General features: G+C 45.1%; 1 protein-coding gene and 1 long non-coding RNA gene across 2 annotated transcripts in view; both read right to left on the bottom strand.

The window, feature by feature from the left end:
* Nucleotides 1–8,087: 8,087 nt before the first annotated feature.
* On the bottom strand, nt 8,088–11,083 carry id3 (inhibitor of DNA binding 3). The gene is made up of 3 exons (XM_006631511.3): nt 9,755–11,083; nt 9,406–9,493; nt 8,088–8,728 (listed from the first exon to the last, which is right to left on the bottom strand). Exons 1-2 carry the CDS (start codon nt 10,055–10,057, stop codon nt 9,440–9,442), a joined length of 357 nt encoding a protein of 118 aa, XP_006631574.1. The 5' UTR covers nt 10,058–11,083; the 3' UTR covers nt 8,088–8,728; nt 9,406–9,439.
* A 4,288-nt stretch (nt 11,084–15,371) lies between these two features.
* Nucleotides 15,372–18,172, bottom strand: part of LOC107077544 (uncharacterized) — a 40,954-nt gene continuing 38,153 nt past the window's right edge. The window contains exon 3 of the long non-coding RNA XR_001478571.2: nt 15,372–17,572. This is a non-coding gene — a long non-coding RNA (uncharacterized lncRNA). The remainder of the gene's footprint in view (nt 17,573–18,172) is intronic.

Here is an 18,172-nt window from a genome sequence, read left to right as displayed (position 1 = left end):
TCGTATTCAGTAGAACTTTGTTAAGAAGCAGCTTGTGGGAGCTGCCTCCCATAAAAAAAAAAATCCGATTATTTACCAACGTAGTTCAGCCTGAATACCACCAGGAGGACTGTAATGTAAATATTCTTCAAGCCTCAGGGGAATCGTACATCCGGGGGTTGACACGAAAAACTGAACGCTTCGGATTTGTTTTTCTTTAAAGTGAATTTCAGGCTGAGCTCGCTTGTCCTGCGCCCCAACCTTTTCTGCTACCTGGCTTTCTGAACGCTTAGCCAAGCAACTGAGTGTGACCAGCTCTTTATATACATGATGTACACGTATTTATTTATATATTTACTTATATATTGCTGTGTGTAGAGTATACATTTTGCAGCAACTGAACGTTTAAGTCTTAATAATAATATTAGTATTAATAATAATGTCCTCTCCTCACTGTGCCCACTAAATCACGGACTTTTGGCGACTGTTGGTTCTGTCGCTACTCCAGCGTTGTGGGATGACCTTCCTCAGACTCTATGAGACAACTTCTTTAACTCTCTTCAAATCTCAACTTAAAACTGACCTTTTTACCAAGATCTGCGTCTGCTTGCCTACATTTGTAAACACCTGTATTATTATTTTTATTCTTGATTTACTTTGTATTGTACTTTTTCGTCTTCTTATTAATGATGAACAGCGTCATTAGAAGGCATTTTATAAATAATACCTTTCAAAGTTGTTCGTACACAGAAAAAGACCCAAAAAGTACAATAAAAACTTTAAAAAAATAAGAACACATGGTATCATATAGATAGAATATGGTGGATGCTGCACATTGGTGGTGGTGGAGGGGAGTCCCCATTACCTGTAAAGTGCTTTGAGTGGAGTGTCCAGAAAAGTGCTATATAAGTGTAAGTGTAAGCAATTAATAAAGGTCAATCAAATAAAGGCTGTGGTGAAAAAAGTTAGTTTTGATTTTGGATTTGAAGAGAGTCTTGAGGAAGGGCTCTCCAAAACATAATGGCAGTGATAGAAAAAGCACAGTCCCCGAGAGTCCGAGATCTAGTCCTGGGTACTGTGAGCGGAGGACCAGTCTCAGCTGAATGGGGCTAGAGGAGGGAGTGTAGACATGCAGGAGCTCAGAGAAGTATGTTGGAGCCTTGAACAGTAATAAGATCTTATCTTGAATACATGATTCTATAGGCAACCAGTGTAGAGACTTGTGGAGGAGTAATAAGATGCTAGCATCTGGTGTGAGTTAGTAGTCTAGCTGTCTAGAGTTTTGAACATATTGCAACTCACTGAGAAGAGTGTTAGGGAGCCCATTGAGTAAATAATATAGATCTAATGCTTTATACTTACCTGAAACAGGACTTTCCTATTGGCCTTTATCTTTTCATCTTTCAGACTGTACCAAGCTGCGCGAGAATCATGCAGGACTGGAGCTCTCAACTTACTCACCAAATGGATTAAAAACATAAAAGAGATCCAGCTCTTTTTGTGACAGTTAACTTGGATCTGAGAATTGTTTCTGGTCAGTTCTTAGAGGATCTCCAAGAGGCTATATAATATAATAGGGCTATATAGCATGGAGGTGCTGCTTATTTCAGACCCCAGCCACTCTTTGTGTAAAGAAAAGCTTCTCACTCTCCTATGGGTCATATGAGCACACCTTCTTAACTTCGATGTGGGTCCCCAGATCCTTGGTGATCTTCTTTACTCCCATTGCTCTCTGGCATCTTCTGTACACAATAAGCACTAAACAAATTCCAGCCTGAAGTCTTCAAGTGCTTATAGCAGGTCTGTGTTTGTCCCTCGTGCAGTAGTAACAGCAAAAGGGAAGGCCCAGAAAACGACCCCATCCCCACTCCCAGTGCATGGCCATGTTGTGATTTTGTGCCTCACAGACCTGGGCTCTTGGGTTCGATTCCAGCCTTGGAACTTGCTAACTTTGCAAGTTCATCCCCATGTTCATGTGGGGTTTCTCTGGTCACTCTTTCACGTCTTAGGCATGGCTGGCCACTCTAAATCGTCCCTTTTTTTTGGAGGGTTAAAGGCAATTTCCTTCATGGAGGGGGGTTTTCTCCATGTTAGTATGGAGACGAATTGAACAGAAATGAATGAATGTGAATATGGTGTGTCATATGGCCTCCTGTCAGTTATGCTCTTTCCGACATATAAATGCACACATCTAAACTGTGCGTACCTGGAAGACGCTTGGGGCCAGACAACTGCACATCAGTGGGGAGACCACAGCGACAGGGTTTCTGAGTGGAAGCTCCTAACTTGCTCGGTCAAGCAGAAAGTGATGCTGCCTCCACAGGGGAGTGATGTGGAGTGGTGTGAGTGGATCTTATAATGAATACATTAATACATGTACTATATATGAATACAGAATAATTGCTTACACTTATACAGCGCTTTTCTGGACACTCCACTCAAAGCGCTTTACAGGTAATGAGGACTCCCCTCCACCACCAACCATGTGCAGCCCAATCTGGATGATATGACGGCAGCCAAAGTGCACCAGTACACTCACCACACACCAGCTCTCAGTGGGGAGGAGAACAGAGTGATGAAGCCAGTTCATAGATGTGAATTATTAGGAGGCCATGATTGGTAAAGGTCAATGGGAACTTTGGCCAGGATGCCGGGGTTACACATCTACTCTTTTCGAGAATCGCTCTGGGATTTTTAGTGACCACAGAGAGTCGGGACCTCGGTTTTAACAGTATAGTGTCCCCGTCACTATACTGGGGCATGAAGACCCACACAGACTGCAGGGGGAGCGCCCCCTGCTGGTCCCACTAACACATCTTCCAGCAGCAACCTTAGCTTTTCCCAGAAGGTCTCCCATCCAGGTACCGAGCAGGCTCACACCTGCTGAGCTTCAGAATGGTTGTCTTTCAATTTTCAAACTGATTAATGTAATACAGGGTGGTGGGGGAGCCGGAGCCTATCCCAGCAAGCAATGGGTGCAGGAGAAACCCTGGACACACCAGTCCATCACAGGTCAGATACACACACACTCACACCAGGGCCAATTTTCGCTAAGGCCAATTAATCTACAGTACCAGTATGATTTAGCTCTCTGGGAAGGAACTGGAGCACCCTGTGGAATCCCACGCAAACACAGGATGAAAATACATACCCTATGCAGATCGCACCCCAGGAATCGAACCCAGGGCCCCAGCACTAAAAGGCAGCAACCACTGCACCATGCTGCGGACTCTCCTGTACTTGATCATATACAGTATAATTCTCCTCCATTAGGAGGACACCTTTAGAAACTTGTCTTCTGACCTTCATAAATAGTGCCGTTAATTAAACATCTCCCTGAAGATGTCAATCAGTTAACTCATATGTGTATGACCTCCGTAAAAATATATATAAAAAAGATGCAATACCTATCGTAGGCTACACCTACAGGACAACTGGGACACAAGATTCGATCTGTGCTACCGCCCTGGGCCGCTAGGTGGCGCTCCAGTCATGCAAGACAAATCCACCGTCCTGGCAGGAGTTATATTTACATTGATTCAGATATAAACACCCCAACTTAGTACGACCACCGAAGCTGAAGGTAACAACAGTAGACATGAATCAAAACTACAAAGGAGACTTGTATAGAATAAGAAGAGTAAAACTTGTCACAATGAGGAAGTCTGGCTGACTGGGCATTGGGATTAATAACAGGACACAGGGTCTCTTTCACTGGGTGGCGCTTAGGCCCGTGGAAAAAAAATACAAAACGCACTGTACTTCGACAGTATGAGGGTATTTACAATACACGAACTAGCAAATTTAGATCAATCAAACATCATTTAACCAAGCTATTAGGCGTTTCGTTTCGAGAATTACTGAGAGTGGATCGCCGCGATCAAAGAAATGAATACATTATTATTATTTGTAATGAGCACTTAAAAACTCAAGAGGATTAGAGAAGACAGTGATGTCACTAAAGGCCTACCCGTACGATCAAAGTAACAAGTTAAAACTACTCGTGTAATCTTAATCTGAAATTGAAGCGACGGAGTTCAAAGGACATAAACGGGGGTTTATAGCAGGAGCCATCACTCCTGTCTTTCCAGGACGCTTGTGACCTCTAATGTAGGGCAGAAACGATGCACGTGGGTCTTTAGCTCACCAGTGGGGAAAAGAGGTTAGTGTGCGTACAGCACTGGGACCAAAAAATAGATTTTTTTTTTGTTTCTGGGTTTTTTTTTAACTGCAAGGCGGGAGCGATCTGAGGCAGACTGCCCGGCGCCAGTCCGCACCTGCGAGCGAGTTACAAGCCCCAAGATGAGTTACACAGGTGCGCTCCGGCCTCGCCGTGAAAAAAAAAAACAACAAACAAAACAAACATCTCCCTGCTCCTCTGTGTCCAGAAGCTCCCGGGACAGGAAAACAGGGGGTGTTAACGACGAAACGACGGCAAATGAATAAAAGCAAACACCGGAGCCGTTAAGTCGTTCACGAGAGTACGAAACGGAGCCCGAGTGTCATAACACACGAGCAGAAAGCGTCGGCTGACACCGGGATCCCACGAAACCGAAGGCAACTTGTGATACCAAACGGGATCTCTCTCCGGCAGGCGGAGCAGGGTGCTGTCTTGGTGCAAAAGTCAGAAACCAGGGCTCTCGAGGAGAAAGGACAGGAACAAAGGGGGTGTTGACGACGAAACGACGGCAAATGAATAAAAGCAAACACCGAGTAACTGCGCATTTGATCTCGAAGCTCTGCGGGATATCCAGTACAAACAACTCGGATCAATGGAGGTTAAAAAGCAATATCTGGGATTAAGGTCCTTCATAAATCTTATTTAAGCCGATTCATGACGTTTCTCGACGTCAGCTTTGCTCACGGAGTGTGACCCATACTGAGTTTTACAGGCTAAAAACAAAGGGTCACTAAATTATTAAACCCGCCTTAAGAGAACCGTAACCCTGCCAAGTAAAAGCAAAACTTGTATCACTTAAAAAGAATGAGGAAGCCACACAACGCAGAAGCCTTTTCCCAGCACAGAAAAAAATAACCAGGCGAGACGGGCAGTTGAGAGAGTTCGCAGAGGAGTCAAATCGCTGAAATGCAAAGAATCAAGGACGGTTTAGTTCCTCATACCAGCTGAAAACAGGAGGCTCCTTCCTCGACAAAAAAATATGTTTCGAGGAGTAGGAGGATGCAGATATTACGTTCACAGAGCAAGGCTTTTTAGCGCAATCTCAGCCATCAACCCATCCACAAACTCCTTCTTCCGACTGAGTGCCACCACAGCCTATCCAGGGGAGCAATGAGCACAACACAGGGTATGGGACACCAGTCCATCACAGGGCACACACTTACACCAGGGCCAGTTTCCCCAGAACTGTGTCTTCTGACTGTGGGAGGAAACTAGCATACAGGGAGAACATACAAGCTCCACACAGATGGCACCAAAGGGAATCGAACCAGGGGCCACAGTGCTGCGAGGCAGCAATGCTAACTGCTGTGCTGCCAGATTCATAACTTATTTGAAAGTGTATTGGTCAGCTGTGGGATTTAGAGAGGGGCTTCCATCTGAAAACAGCACTAGAATCGAGCACTGGGCCATCACCAGATCCCCCCTGTGTGCAAGGTGAAAAACCACCCACAATCTTGGCCTCGATCCTTCAACTGTGCAAAGTGGTCAGCTACACTGTCCCCTGGGCTCTTGCAGCAGAGTAATGTGATGAAACAGAGGTTAGCCATCAAGCAGAAGAGCAGGGGCTGCTGGCCAGACTGTTGCCCACAGAATTTCTGTGTTGCTCAAGACAGAATAGTGACCCCCCCTCTTTAGTCCACTCTGATCTGTAGCGATCCAGTGAAGTGACGTGACTTTCCCGCGGCACATATTCACCTCCGTACCCTGCACAAGTGGAGAGTGTGAACAGGTTTAGTTCGGTGCAAGAAGATGCAGTTTAAAGAAGAAAGTGCCAAGTGCACTGAAGTCTAATGGGACTCTAGCAAAAAGCCAGAAACATATGGCCTGAGCCATTTGAGAGAACTACACAATAAGTATTGCTGCTACTCTTACAACAGCTGCCAAGTTTCAGAAAGTCAGAGCATTCAGGGACACAAGTGCTGTTGAAGAGCAAGTGCATTTTGGCCTTAAAATCCTCCCGAAACTCAGTTATTTGCACTTATCAGCATTAGACTGAGCTTAGTACTGGTGAGAAAACGCAAAAGAACAATCCATATTATTGTGTGTGCAGTGCTGCTTCCAGAGGCAATTTACAAGTGTTCAGTTCCTCTCTAAAAGCTGCAAAACATTCTGAAAGGGACATATTACAATGTACTCTTATGGTCCCGGTGTGCACACTGTATTTCACTTTTCACTCCAGTTATTTGTCATTCAGAAGTAACAGAGTAATTGCCTTAGTCATTAGAATTACTTGATCATGTTTGGTTTTTACTGTTCTAAACATTTGGTTAACACCACACAATGTAATCTTGCACTACTGAGTTTCATGGAAATGTTTCACAAAATAAGTAACGCTGATAATGCCGTCAACGCTGATAAATCTACATACTGGCGAAGAAAAGCCATTCAGCTGCAGTTAAACAGCAAAAAAAAAAGATCAAACTTGCATAAATGTCTGCAAAGAATGTCCTTTGCAAGCACTTTCAACAAAATCCATTCAAGCAATTCCAATGCTGGCCAGCTGCCAAGCACGGCTGCGAGGATTTTTACAGCTGTATCCTAAACGGTTCGGAATATGTGAGAGGAGTGAGTTTTCCTTTTTCCTTAATTTATTCAGGATATAATTCTACATCCTTGAAATGTGTTATATACATCAGCAAGCACAGGGGGTAGTGCAGTGGTTTGCACTGCTACCTCACAGCACAGGGGCCCTGGGTTCAATGCCTGGGGTGGTATCTATGTGGAGTCTGTATGTTCCCTTCAGGTTTGCACGGGTTTCCTCTCACAATCCAAAAAAACACTGGCAGGTTGATCCGCCCTGGTGTGAATATGTGTGTTTGTGTGTGCACTGTGACTGATTGATTGTCCAGGGTGGATCCTGCCTTGCACCTGTTGCTTGCCAGGATAGGCTCCGGCTCCCCCACAACCTGCTTTGGATAAAGCCGTTAAAAAGAAAATGGACAGAAATGCGGCGAGACACACCTACATTTCCACCTTCCGCCAAGAAACTGAACCAATTCTCACTTTTCAGACTAAAATCAGAATTAAACCACACCACTCACATCATACTGAACTATCTCCTGGAGACAATATTTGAGGTGTACATGAGCCATGGTTACATGAATCAAAATGTATAAACCTATAATGGAAAGAACAGTCCAGCCTTAGAAGAAATGTAAAACTTTCTGTGACACTGTGGGAGCATTTCACAAATCGCCTTCCAGTCTTCGGTCTTCCAAGGATTGGTTTCAGCTCAAATGACAGTAGCATTTGCGCTTGGGCAGCCTGATCTCACAGCTCCAGAGGCTGTGCTCCGGCAGGATCAGGTTCGGAGAACGACTTGGAAAACAAGATGGACAATGGAAGTGTTCTGGTGGACCACTAGGTGGCCCCCTTTCCCCCAGACCAGAATTTCTGAAGTAGAGCCCCAGCATGGTGGTGAGAGATTGTACTGCAAGAGATGCTGCCCTTCAGTAGAGCCCTTAAACTGAGCTCCTGATTATATGGTTGTTGAAGATCTCCCATGCACAGCTTGGAACAGCAGGGACATTACACCAGGGGGTGTCAGCCAGAGTGTGCAAATCCAAAATTCTCCCCTTAATTTTCCCCGTTCTACATTGATTCTCACACACAACAGGGATGCTGGCACCTAATGGCCGCCTTGCTATTGGTGCAGCATTGGGGACAGCAGGCCCAACACAAAGCACTTCAGATGGAACTTGAATCTGAAACCAAAAGCCACCATCAGACACCACCTGCAACTGAAGCATGACGATGCTGGGATTCAGCCAAATTCCACCACACAGCCAATGGGGAGCAGAGAGTTTCTGCTTTGACAAATGAAGTAACTAATGCTAATGGAAAAGATTCCAGGAAAAAAAAAAACATTTCATTACAACTGCAACCTACTGGAATGATCAGGTGTCTAAAAATGCACACAATCACCATAGCCTTCTTTTCTGTTTATTATGTAAAAAGGTAAATGTAAAGCATACTTTTATAAAAAGTTTATAAAACTCGGCATATAGACACAGTCTGTAGAAATCCACATCTCTACAAACAGCCAGAATCAACTCTATTATAGAGTTGTAATTAACATTTGGGTAGTATCCCTAAAGCCCACCCACCCCCTCCCACCTCTGATACCCCCCTTAAAAAATTTGGTATATACAATTTCATTGTGACCTAGATGCATTATAGCACAACTCGGGGGAGAAAAAAAAGGGCTCCCCAAAATAACCTTATAGACAAATCAGCAATCACTTTGGGACAGGGAGAAAGATCATACATGGGAAGAACAGCCCTCCGCAGCAACTTACAAGTTTAAGTGGAAGGTGATATTAAATGTATAAAAAGTGGTTTAAAGGGACTGAGGGGGGGGGGGGGGGGGGGGGGGGGAGTCAGGACAAGCTTTGTCGGTTCTTAAAAACAGATCAGGGGCTTTGGAGAGTCCGATGCGCGATAGCCGGAAGTGCGGTCGTTAAGCTTGTCAGCAGGAGCCCACCCCGTCTCTGCCGGGCGACTCTCGCCGCCTAACCCCTCCTCCTCCTCCACACGTAGCCTGGACTGGAGCCTTGTGTCACGGCGCACCTGCACAGTGAATAGGGAGAAAAAGGCAGCAGCCCGTCAGTTCTCTCTCTCTCTCTCCCCCCACATGGCAGACAGATCACAGGCAGGTCCGCAGACAGCCTGGCGCCTGCGAGGAAACTTTCATTAACCTCCAGCTGATAAGGACAAATCCACAACAGCACACACACAATGTTTGCTAATTTGGCAACCACGGCGGACGGGGGCGGGGGGGTAGCGAGGGAAGACAGGGCTTGCAAGCAAGGGGGTGGGGGGTTGGAGAAAAAAAAACCCGAAGATCTTGTGTTCCTAACTCTTTACAGATGGATCTGCAATTATTCTCCTCGGAGGGAGGAACCAGATTCTCGGTGGCGCCTTCCTGGGTATTGGCAAAGCCATTGACTCGCGCCGCTGCCTGAACATCTGCACTGTTAGCAGAAATCCCCCGGCGGATCAGCCTGTGCAGCAGATGTACGCGCGGTGGGGGCCGTGTCGGAGCACGGAGGATTAATTCATTCCGAGAACGGATTCCCGGCCTCGATTATCTTTTGTTGAGCGCTCGCATTTATTAAAAAAAAAGAGGAACCTCCTCCACACACACCTTCCACAAGGCATTTCAAGCCGGAGAACCTGTTACTGTAACCCTGCTCATTCGTCGTCAGGAATATGCAAAAAGGAAGCGAGACAGCTGAATCACTCACCGTGTGTTCTGTAGGAAGCGACGGTGCGGTCTGGTTAGTCGCTCAACCCCCTGCTATCTTCCGATAAATCGCAAGCGAAGTCCGATGCCTGCAATAGAATAAACGTTGTGGGAAAACGTTAAGAACATTCGCATTAGACGGGTTGACAATGGAAAATATTGTACATGACACGCCGTGTACTTGTACCATGCCATCATTCCCCATAGTACAGCTTGTGAAGAGGAGCCCGTCTGCCTTCGGCCAATTAAGAGCAGACAAATCCACACCATCATTCTGGAGCCTGACGACCCCCGATAAACGCGCATCGCGGAATACTTCGGAGGCAACATTTTAGCACAAGTCCGCTCACCTTTAGGGACAGCACAACCTCCGGTGTCTTGTCGGGAGATTCGCTTTCCAAAGCGATCTGCAGGTCGAAGATGTAGTCGATGACGTGCTGCAGTATTTCCACCTGACTGACGGACTTGTTCTGCGGGATGCTCGGAACGAGCTCCTTCAGTTTAGAGTAGCAGTCATTCATGTCGTACAGCACGGTCATGGGCTCATCCACGGGGTTTTTACTTCGGGAGATGGCGAGACTCTGCTCCGACACGCAGCACACAGCTTCGTAACAGCTCCTGACCGACCGGACTGGGCTGATGGCCTTCATCATATAATCCGCAGCAAACCAACAACAGCGACGCACTAGGAAGAGTAGATCACAGAAGCCACAGAAATCGTATTTCTGTACCAGACAAGCGTGTCACAAACAGTTACCAGGTATCACAAATCCCAAAGGCTGGAGTCCGTTTTTTTGTGTTTTTTTTTCCCCCTCGTTCCTCTACACCCACAATAATCGGTGTGAATACTCCGTGCTGCGCGGATGCTGCCCTTTTATACTACACCCTTGCCGTAGCCCCACCCATGCCCACCTTACAAACAAACCCTCATGTTCCTTAGAGCCAATGAATAGGTCGGCCGCAATAGTCCTGGGCGTGGTCAGGCCAGCGCTCGCTTCCCATTGGCTCCCAAATCACGCCGGGTTGCGAGGTAACTCGAGGAATGAGGAAGTAGTGGCGGAGAAAGTGCAGTCAGATGTGAAACCTCGGCACAAATCCCAAATGGCTGCCTAGATAGTCTCCCTGAAAAAATGCCTGCGTTTTCCTCACTTGCTTGTCTCAGACAAACAAGAGCCCAAGAACAGCGCATTAACACTCCTTAAAGTAAGACAGTTTATAGTTCCCAGCCTTTCACTGGCGTCTTGTAAATAATTAGTGACGCCTAGTTCACAGATTTGTTGTTCACATGACCCGTAGACATCCTGGCGTCAGAAAATCTTTTTTCTCCTCGTCTCTTGCCCTTAGTGCACAAAAATAAAAAGGGTCATTGTGTTCTAATGGGAGTTAATGCCATAACACCAAATAGGGATAACTTCAACCGTAATTCTCAAGCAAACTGGAAAAGTAATTCTGACATGTTTTAAAAGTCAGATCGTTCCGCTCAGTTAGTTACTTAAGCATTTTAATTTTAATGAACGGGGAGCTACTGTTTGCTCTGCAAATAAATGCTTCTATTCGGAAAGGCCTTTCCAACTACACTTCAAAATACATAGGTTGGACAGTAAACCTTAAACATTTTCTGTGAAGAAAAGTATGTTAGTGGTATTACTGATTTTGTCCTGCTTCTACTCAAGTGAATTTAAAATATGATAAAAACATCAATTTAAATGAACGAGTCGCAGTCATTAAAATGAGAGATGTCTAAAACGACTTTCCGTGCAATTACTGCAGGTAAAACACTGCTCAGGCATGTTCGCGATTTAAGCGAACCGACTCTGGTCTTCTGATCCACGGCTTCACATCCAACTACTTTCAACGATTCAAATCTGGGATTTATTTTTCCGAGGAAACTTCCACCTGCGAACCGTGCCGAGTGACTTCGCGAACAACCACTCGCGGTTATTTCGCGAGTCACGCCAACCAAAGTTGTTTTTCGCCTCAGTCAACCGCAGGAACACGAGCAACAATTTCATTTCATTTTGGTCTTTTCATTTCATTTTGTTTTTTGTCAAAAAAAAAGCACAACTACTCAATCGCGGGGGAAAATAAAATAATGATCAAGTACTGTGACGACTCTGTTCTCCAGCTGTATTTTAGACGGCCTACAAAGAAATCGTAGAATTTTTACAAAGAAAACGCAGCATTTTTAAGTTTGCATCAAAGCGTTTTCCCCTCTGTTCCTATTTGGTCTTATTTTCCCTTTTCTCACAATCCTGTTTTTGTTGAGGAATGCACTCCCTGGCCAGCTGTGTGTCCTATTCCTTCGCAGCTGTGTTGATCTAACTAGCCAGCCCCAGACAGCACGGCGCCAGTCTCCCGACGTCATCCATTCACCCGCTCCAACGCGTCGCCCTGGCAACCGGCCTGCCTTGACCGACCAAGCCCTCCCATTCGGCCGTCACTCCACGGCCTAACCCCGCCCCAAGGCCGTGCAAGTCAACGGGAACGTCGCTGTCCATCAAACCCTTGCCCCCGCCCATTTCCAGATGTTGCGCTGTGCAGTATTCTCTGCTTTGTCATTCGGTCGGTTATATCTCGCACAAAGCGGATCTGTTCAGTTTTATTGATTTGACAATTAATCCTTTATGCCTATGTTATGCACACATACTTCATGCTGTTATTCTGATTACCTACGTGGAAGCTTCTTATAGTTCTTCTTATGAATGCAGTATGGTCTCTTGAAACTCATGGCACTAAAATGTCTTGTAACATACGATGACAAAAAAAATACATTTTAAGCTCATATAAAGTGTTTAAATATGAGAGGGGAATGATTCGCATCAAAGCTCTGGAATGTGGGGGTATTAAAATATGTTTCGTCTTTTCCTTGACGATGATTCGCCTATCAGCATATTTGTCTCCCAGCAGCAGACAGACAGACGTGTTGCATTAACCTCGGCTCGGATAAGGCTGTTTCGCGGCGTTACGAGATGTGTGTGTGTGTTTTTCTGTTGGTTTTTTAGGAGACTCCTAAATTGAGAGAGCGTGTCGGGCCTGAATGTTGGAGCGGGGGCACCCGAGGTTGTGAAACTGCGTGAAAAAAAACGAAACCCGCCACATTGATATTAGTAATTACGGTAAACCAAAAGAATTATTTAAGTGTGTTGAGCCAGTGATGAATTCATCTGGGCTTTTCTTTCCATGCTTGCCTGCGCAACGAGGTTATCGCTCATGGTGACGAAGAGTCGAACAAGCCTTTATTTCATTGCGTGTAGTGAATAGCTCCTACGGCTACAGAAAGTTCAAACAAACCCTTCCCGAGACAAGTTAATGTGCCAACCGCAGCAAACTGTGCTTGCCCTTTTTTTTTTAATTCCATAGCTGTCTGTCACTAGTGTGACTGAGCAGGAATCAGGTGTTCCGACACAGGGCTGCCGGGAAAAGCCCAACAATCGAGAGTCTTTTCCAATGGATGGGAGAATTTGGAGACTGGCGTCAGTGAGTCTGCCTCCCCTCGCGTCTCCGCCCTCGGCTCTTCCCCCGGTTCCGTGTGCAGCTGTACGCGGACAATCAAGCCATCAGCGATCGCCATGCATAATTAGCAACACCCCCCCTCGCCTTAAGAAGACCTCTCACAGCGGCTTTGCTCAATCTATGGTCAACAAAGCCGCTCTATTCCTTTGCTGGTCACAACAGATGAAAGTGAGGAATTCAAAAACGAAGTGTTTTCACACATACGGACGCGGAGCCTCTTGGACAGAACAAAGGAGACGATTAAAAAAAAAATACCCACGTCTCGAGTGCGTCTCGGGACGCTGGGGCTGTACAAGTGTGTGAGTGTGTGTGTGTGGGGGGACAACAAAAGCAGCTCAGAGCGACGAATAACCGTGTCGCTAAAAGGACGCAGCCCCAACGCCTGGAAGCTGTCATTTGGTGATGGGTTTATTTTCAACGTCAAGACTGAAGAAAAATACATTCCGATGCTCCCCCTCCGCCCTCTCCACTTCAAGATACACAGCAGTCTCGGAGTAACACTTAACGCACTTAGGGACTTGGAGATTAAAACAGGCTACTGCCCTCTTACAAAGACGTTTGACATTATCCTACCCATACGTTACTTCGGAATGTTAAAAACACATTTAACACACATAGCAGATGCCTCTATCGCCATCCTATTGTGCAGGAATTCATTTCAAACCTGCGAAGAAATCATAATTTAAATCGTAAACACTTGATTGTACTTCGGGGAATCTACACTTATCATCTTCATTCATCATTGAATAATGCAATAAAGGCAGAATGAATACGTATTACAGTCGCATTTAACTCATCATAATTAAATACGTCGCAAGCTTGAAATTAAACATTAAATCGCAATACTTCCCGCCTTTCATAAATGATCTACAAGGTTAAAATTGTTGCCCCCTGCGAGGAAAACAGGTACGTCATCAAACATTGATGCCCAACACTCGATTTACAGAAGCCCGCACTCAAAAAAACATGGCATTTTATCCGGATCATACCATATTATTGTGTGTTGATTTTAATTCAAAACTGTGTTGTACTTGTCTGAAAGCCAGAGCGAACCATTTCTTAAGCGCAGGGACATTCCACCCTCAGCTTCCTCACTGTTAAAAAAAATTAAATAAACATTCAGGCCTAATATATCCTAGTAGTTTTTTGTCATAAAGCACAAAAATGTACATACGTGAGATTTTTAGAACACGAGTTACTTTTGAAAGATGTTTGCGTGTTGATTTTAAGGTACACACAATTGCACTGAAGCGGTTGTGGGGTCTCGGTGGACTAACCCGACCTGCAAATTGCACATGAGTCCATTAATGAATAAACAATATCTTCTGCTCAAGTAGAAATTTTACGGCATGATATAATCCAAACAAAAAAAAAGGGGGGGGACAATAATAGATTGTATCATACTTATCTTACTTCAAATCCAACTGTATTTGATTCCGCGTCATTAGTACCGGGTTGTATCTAATTTACGCTCACACGCAGACCTTCGAGCCGACTTGCAGGCTCGGGAAGCGCGCCAAAATGGATTCACGAGTGCAGGTGGTTGTCGCTCCAGGCTACATCGGAAAACGCACAATGTATTGGCTATTGTTTTTGGGATTCTGGGGCTCCAAGATCCTCTTTCGGTAGCATTGAAGCCCCCACCCAAGAAAAACCCAACAACAAACAAACCAGTGTGATCTGTACAACTCACTGAATTTAAAAGGACCGGGAAAAATCCGGAGCAAGAAAACAACAACAGATATTTGTATTTTCTTAAACCGTCCCATATCTAGAAATTGCTGTTATATGACATAATATGATACGGTACTAATGCTACCAGAGGAAGAATTATGAACCTTTTCCAGTCATTCCAAGAAATCATTCTTTAAATCGTCTTCGTATGTCCATCATTGCTTTTCTCCTGGGACACAAATCCAGGGGAATGGGGTTACCGATATCCATCTGTTCACTTTAGATATTAGGAGTTCCAAGGGCTTTGCCCTTGTATTTAAAATCAATGCCCAAAAGAATTTCGCTTTTTGATAGGCAGAGGGTGTTCTTAAATGAGAACCATTAGTTTTGTCCTGGGACACAATTCCAGGGAACAGGAATCCCACTCCGCAGTTGTGTCTAATGCTTGCACGTGGTGAAACAACCTAACTGACCTAAAATATGCATGGTGGCAATCAAGACAGTTTATGTCCTAGTGACACCATCTGCGAGACAAAGTGCATCACTGCAGCACAGACGGATCATATTAACAAAAGATAGTCCACAACATTAAAACGTACGGAAGAAAACTAAATCTAATCACGTAGCTGATAGGCTACATTAGCGATGGGGCGACTGAAAAACTCGTCCCAGAGGCTTCGAAAAATCCACCTGCCCAAGTTTTTGCTCAGGGTTCTGAGTGGCTACAGTGCAGTCCGGAACTGCTTTTAAGCTGCTCTCTTTCAGGGGTGCCTGTACTTTCACCAACACGGACACTGCTTTCTTCACCAGTAGACCATGTTGGCCATAATCCAAAACAGGGTCGTTGTGGAGTTTGAGCTTATCCCGGCAAGTAATGGGCACAAGGCAGGGTACACATCCCTGGAAGGGGATGCCAGTCCATCGCAGGGCACACAGAGACATCGCCACACACTCACACCAGGGCCAGTTTTCACAGAAACCAATTTACCTACTAGCATGTCTTTTGACTGTGGGAGGAAACCAGAGCACCCAGAGGAAACCCACACGAACTAGGAGAGAACATACGAACTCCACACATAGAACCCCAGGAATTTAACCCAGGGCCTCAGTGCAGAGAGACAGCAATGCTAACCAGTGTCACTGTGCCACATAAGCCATAATATAACGGCCATTTTAGTTTGGTACCCTTCAAAAATGAGCCTCTGCCTTCAACGTGTGACCACATTCTTAAAAAACAGTCTTTTGGTTTGTCCTTCGCAGAGCAAGTTGTTATTTAAAAGTAAAGAAAAAAAAACACACAGAACAGGTAGCTCTGATAAGCTTACTCTGCAGTCTATCTCCTCAACCTCAGTCACAGCCTGAAGTTAACTGATCTTAAGATGCTGAAGGAAGTAAAAAAAAAAAACCAATACCTGATAAAAAAACAGAGGAAAAGAAGCAGTTGGTGACTGCAGCCACTGCAGAGGACAGAAAGCTTTTTGAAGTCTGAAGCTGTCCTAGCTGAATGTATGTCACTGAAGCTAACAGAGTCCATGTTTGGATTGTGAGATATTCACCAGGGAAAGCCCCGTGTGATGAGTCATGCTATCACAGAGGTCTGTCACTCAGAGCGCAAGCAACAACTGAAGACACATCTCGTCTGACACCTTAATTTCAGGCCAACTGAAACACGCACACCTAGTGAAATCTTCTGGTGTATCAGGTAACAAAGGTGTGCACAGGCGGCCTCCAAACTTTCAGCTCTGAAAGTCCACACTCTCTCTGCATTTGTGGCAGCTCATTTCTGAGGAAAAGTGGATTTTAAGACGCCTGAAGTGAAAAGACACAGCTCTCTCAGTGACAGGGCAGTAAGAAAGGAGGGGAATGTAATTAGTAATAGTGGTTTGGGGAAGTTAGCCAGACTATATTTGGTATTTGTGGAAAAACTAAAACAAGATAAACTGTCCCTTTTATTGTGAAATCGTGTCACACCCCAAATAATCTGAAAACAATGGTAAAAATTGTATTTGTAATGTATGTTGTAAGATGAATGTACACAGTATTTGTCAGACGTATATTTTGCGGTCAGAAATAATCACATATTCCGATCATATATAAGTCTAATATAGCAATAAGTGTAAATCACTGTGGACTTCCACTGACAAATATTCAGAATGTGTTTCAACTAAAGAAAAAAGCAGATATTGAAGATGGTCCTGCACCCCAGAAGCACAAGTAGTACCGCAAGGAAGCAATACCAAGCACCGTACGGCCGTGCCGCAACCAGGCAGGATAACAATTCATACAAATCTAGATTTGTGGTCATTACACCAAAATCCTCCAAGCATTCGCTGTGTTGCCTGGATGTTAGAGAAAGGTATCTCTTGACAAATATACGATATGCAATCATACTGAAAAGATGAGACACATCCGTGTTCACAAGAGCACCCTTTACCCGCTCTCGCTCAGCCACACCGAGGACCCGGTGAAACGCGCTGCTTGCCTGTTGCCGAGTTTCAGCAGAACCGCACGCCCGGCGAGGTGCGAGCGGAGCTCTCGGTTCCACGCGGCAAGTCCGCGCCGGTCACAAGGACTTCGGAACGGGGGAACTACACGGCGCCTCCATTCGGGTGCTTTTGTAAAGGTACGCAGGCTCCAGTGAGATAGGTACTTTCCAGAATCCGTCGTTAAAAAAAAAGAGCAAAACAGATTTGACCTTTTCATACCAGGATTAAGTGATATTGCAGTTTTCTTACATCAAACATGAGTGGATGCTATGCATTTATACAAACTGCCAGATTTTCATAACACTGCACTAAATGCTGTTGATTTTGGATAAATTGGAATGATATATTCCCCATAGTGTTTTTTAAGGTGTTCTAGGCTGCACGGCGACATACTTAGTGGTGTCTTTTACTGGTCTGTAGTCCTGGGCCACATCTCTGTGGGGAGTTTGCATGTATGGATGGGTTTTCTTCCAATACTGCAATTTCCTCCCACTTCTGAAAGACATGTTAGTTGGTGGGTGACAGTGTGGCAATGATTAGCATTGCTTGGGCTGTGGATTCAGTTTTGTTCCTGGGGTGCTATCTGAGTGGAGTTTGCATGTCCCCCCCCTCCCACTGGTTTCCTCCCACAGTCCAAACACATACTGGGTAGGTCAATTGTCTTGTGGGATATTTGGCCCTGGTGTGAGTGCGTGTTTCTGTCTGTGTGTGCTCTGTGATGATGTGATGGGGTGTATTCTGCCTCGTGCCTGTTTGTTTGCTGGGATAGGTCCGGCTCCCCTGCGATCCTGTACTGGATAAAGCACAACGAAAACGGATGGATGTTGCGAGCTTAACAGCTGAATTTTCAATTCCTTTGAAAAGGGTTCTTAACCTGACTCATCATTCATGCTGTCAGTAGAGGCTGGGGTACAGACGGAGCCCAGAATACTTGAAATACAGTTCAGATAGTAAGGTTTGTTATTCCTCTGCAGATATATGATTCTCTTTAAAGCACAATAGGAATGCTGTACTGAGACATAGTAAAGGTTAAAGCAAGGAAAGAGAAACACCATGTGAAAATGCAAAGAAAAGAATATTCAACCCATTCAATCC

This window comes from Lepisosteus oculatus, chromosome 11 (genome assembly GCF_040954835.1).
Source record: "Lepisosteus oculatus isolate fLepOcu1 chromosome 11, fLepOcu1.hap2, whole genome shotgun sequence".
Lineage (NCBI taxonomy): Eukaryota > Metazoa > Chordata > Actinopteri > Semionotiformes > Lepisosteidae > Lepisosteus > Lepisosteus oculatus.
This window is presented reverse-complemented; position numbering and strand designations above follow the sequence as displayed.

Excerpts from the sequence above, each read along its gene's own strand:
- id3 (XM_006631511.3), bottom strand. The coding sequence starts at position 10,057 with ATGATGAAGGCCATCAGCCCAGTCCGGTCGGTCAGGAGCTGTTACGAA. Across the intron at positions 9,494-9,754 it reads AGGTTGTGCTGTCCCTAAAG|GCATCGGACTTCGCTTGCGA; the intron begins GTGAGCGGACTT and ends ATTCTATTGCAG.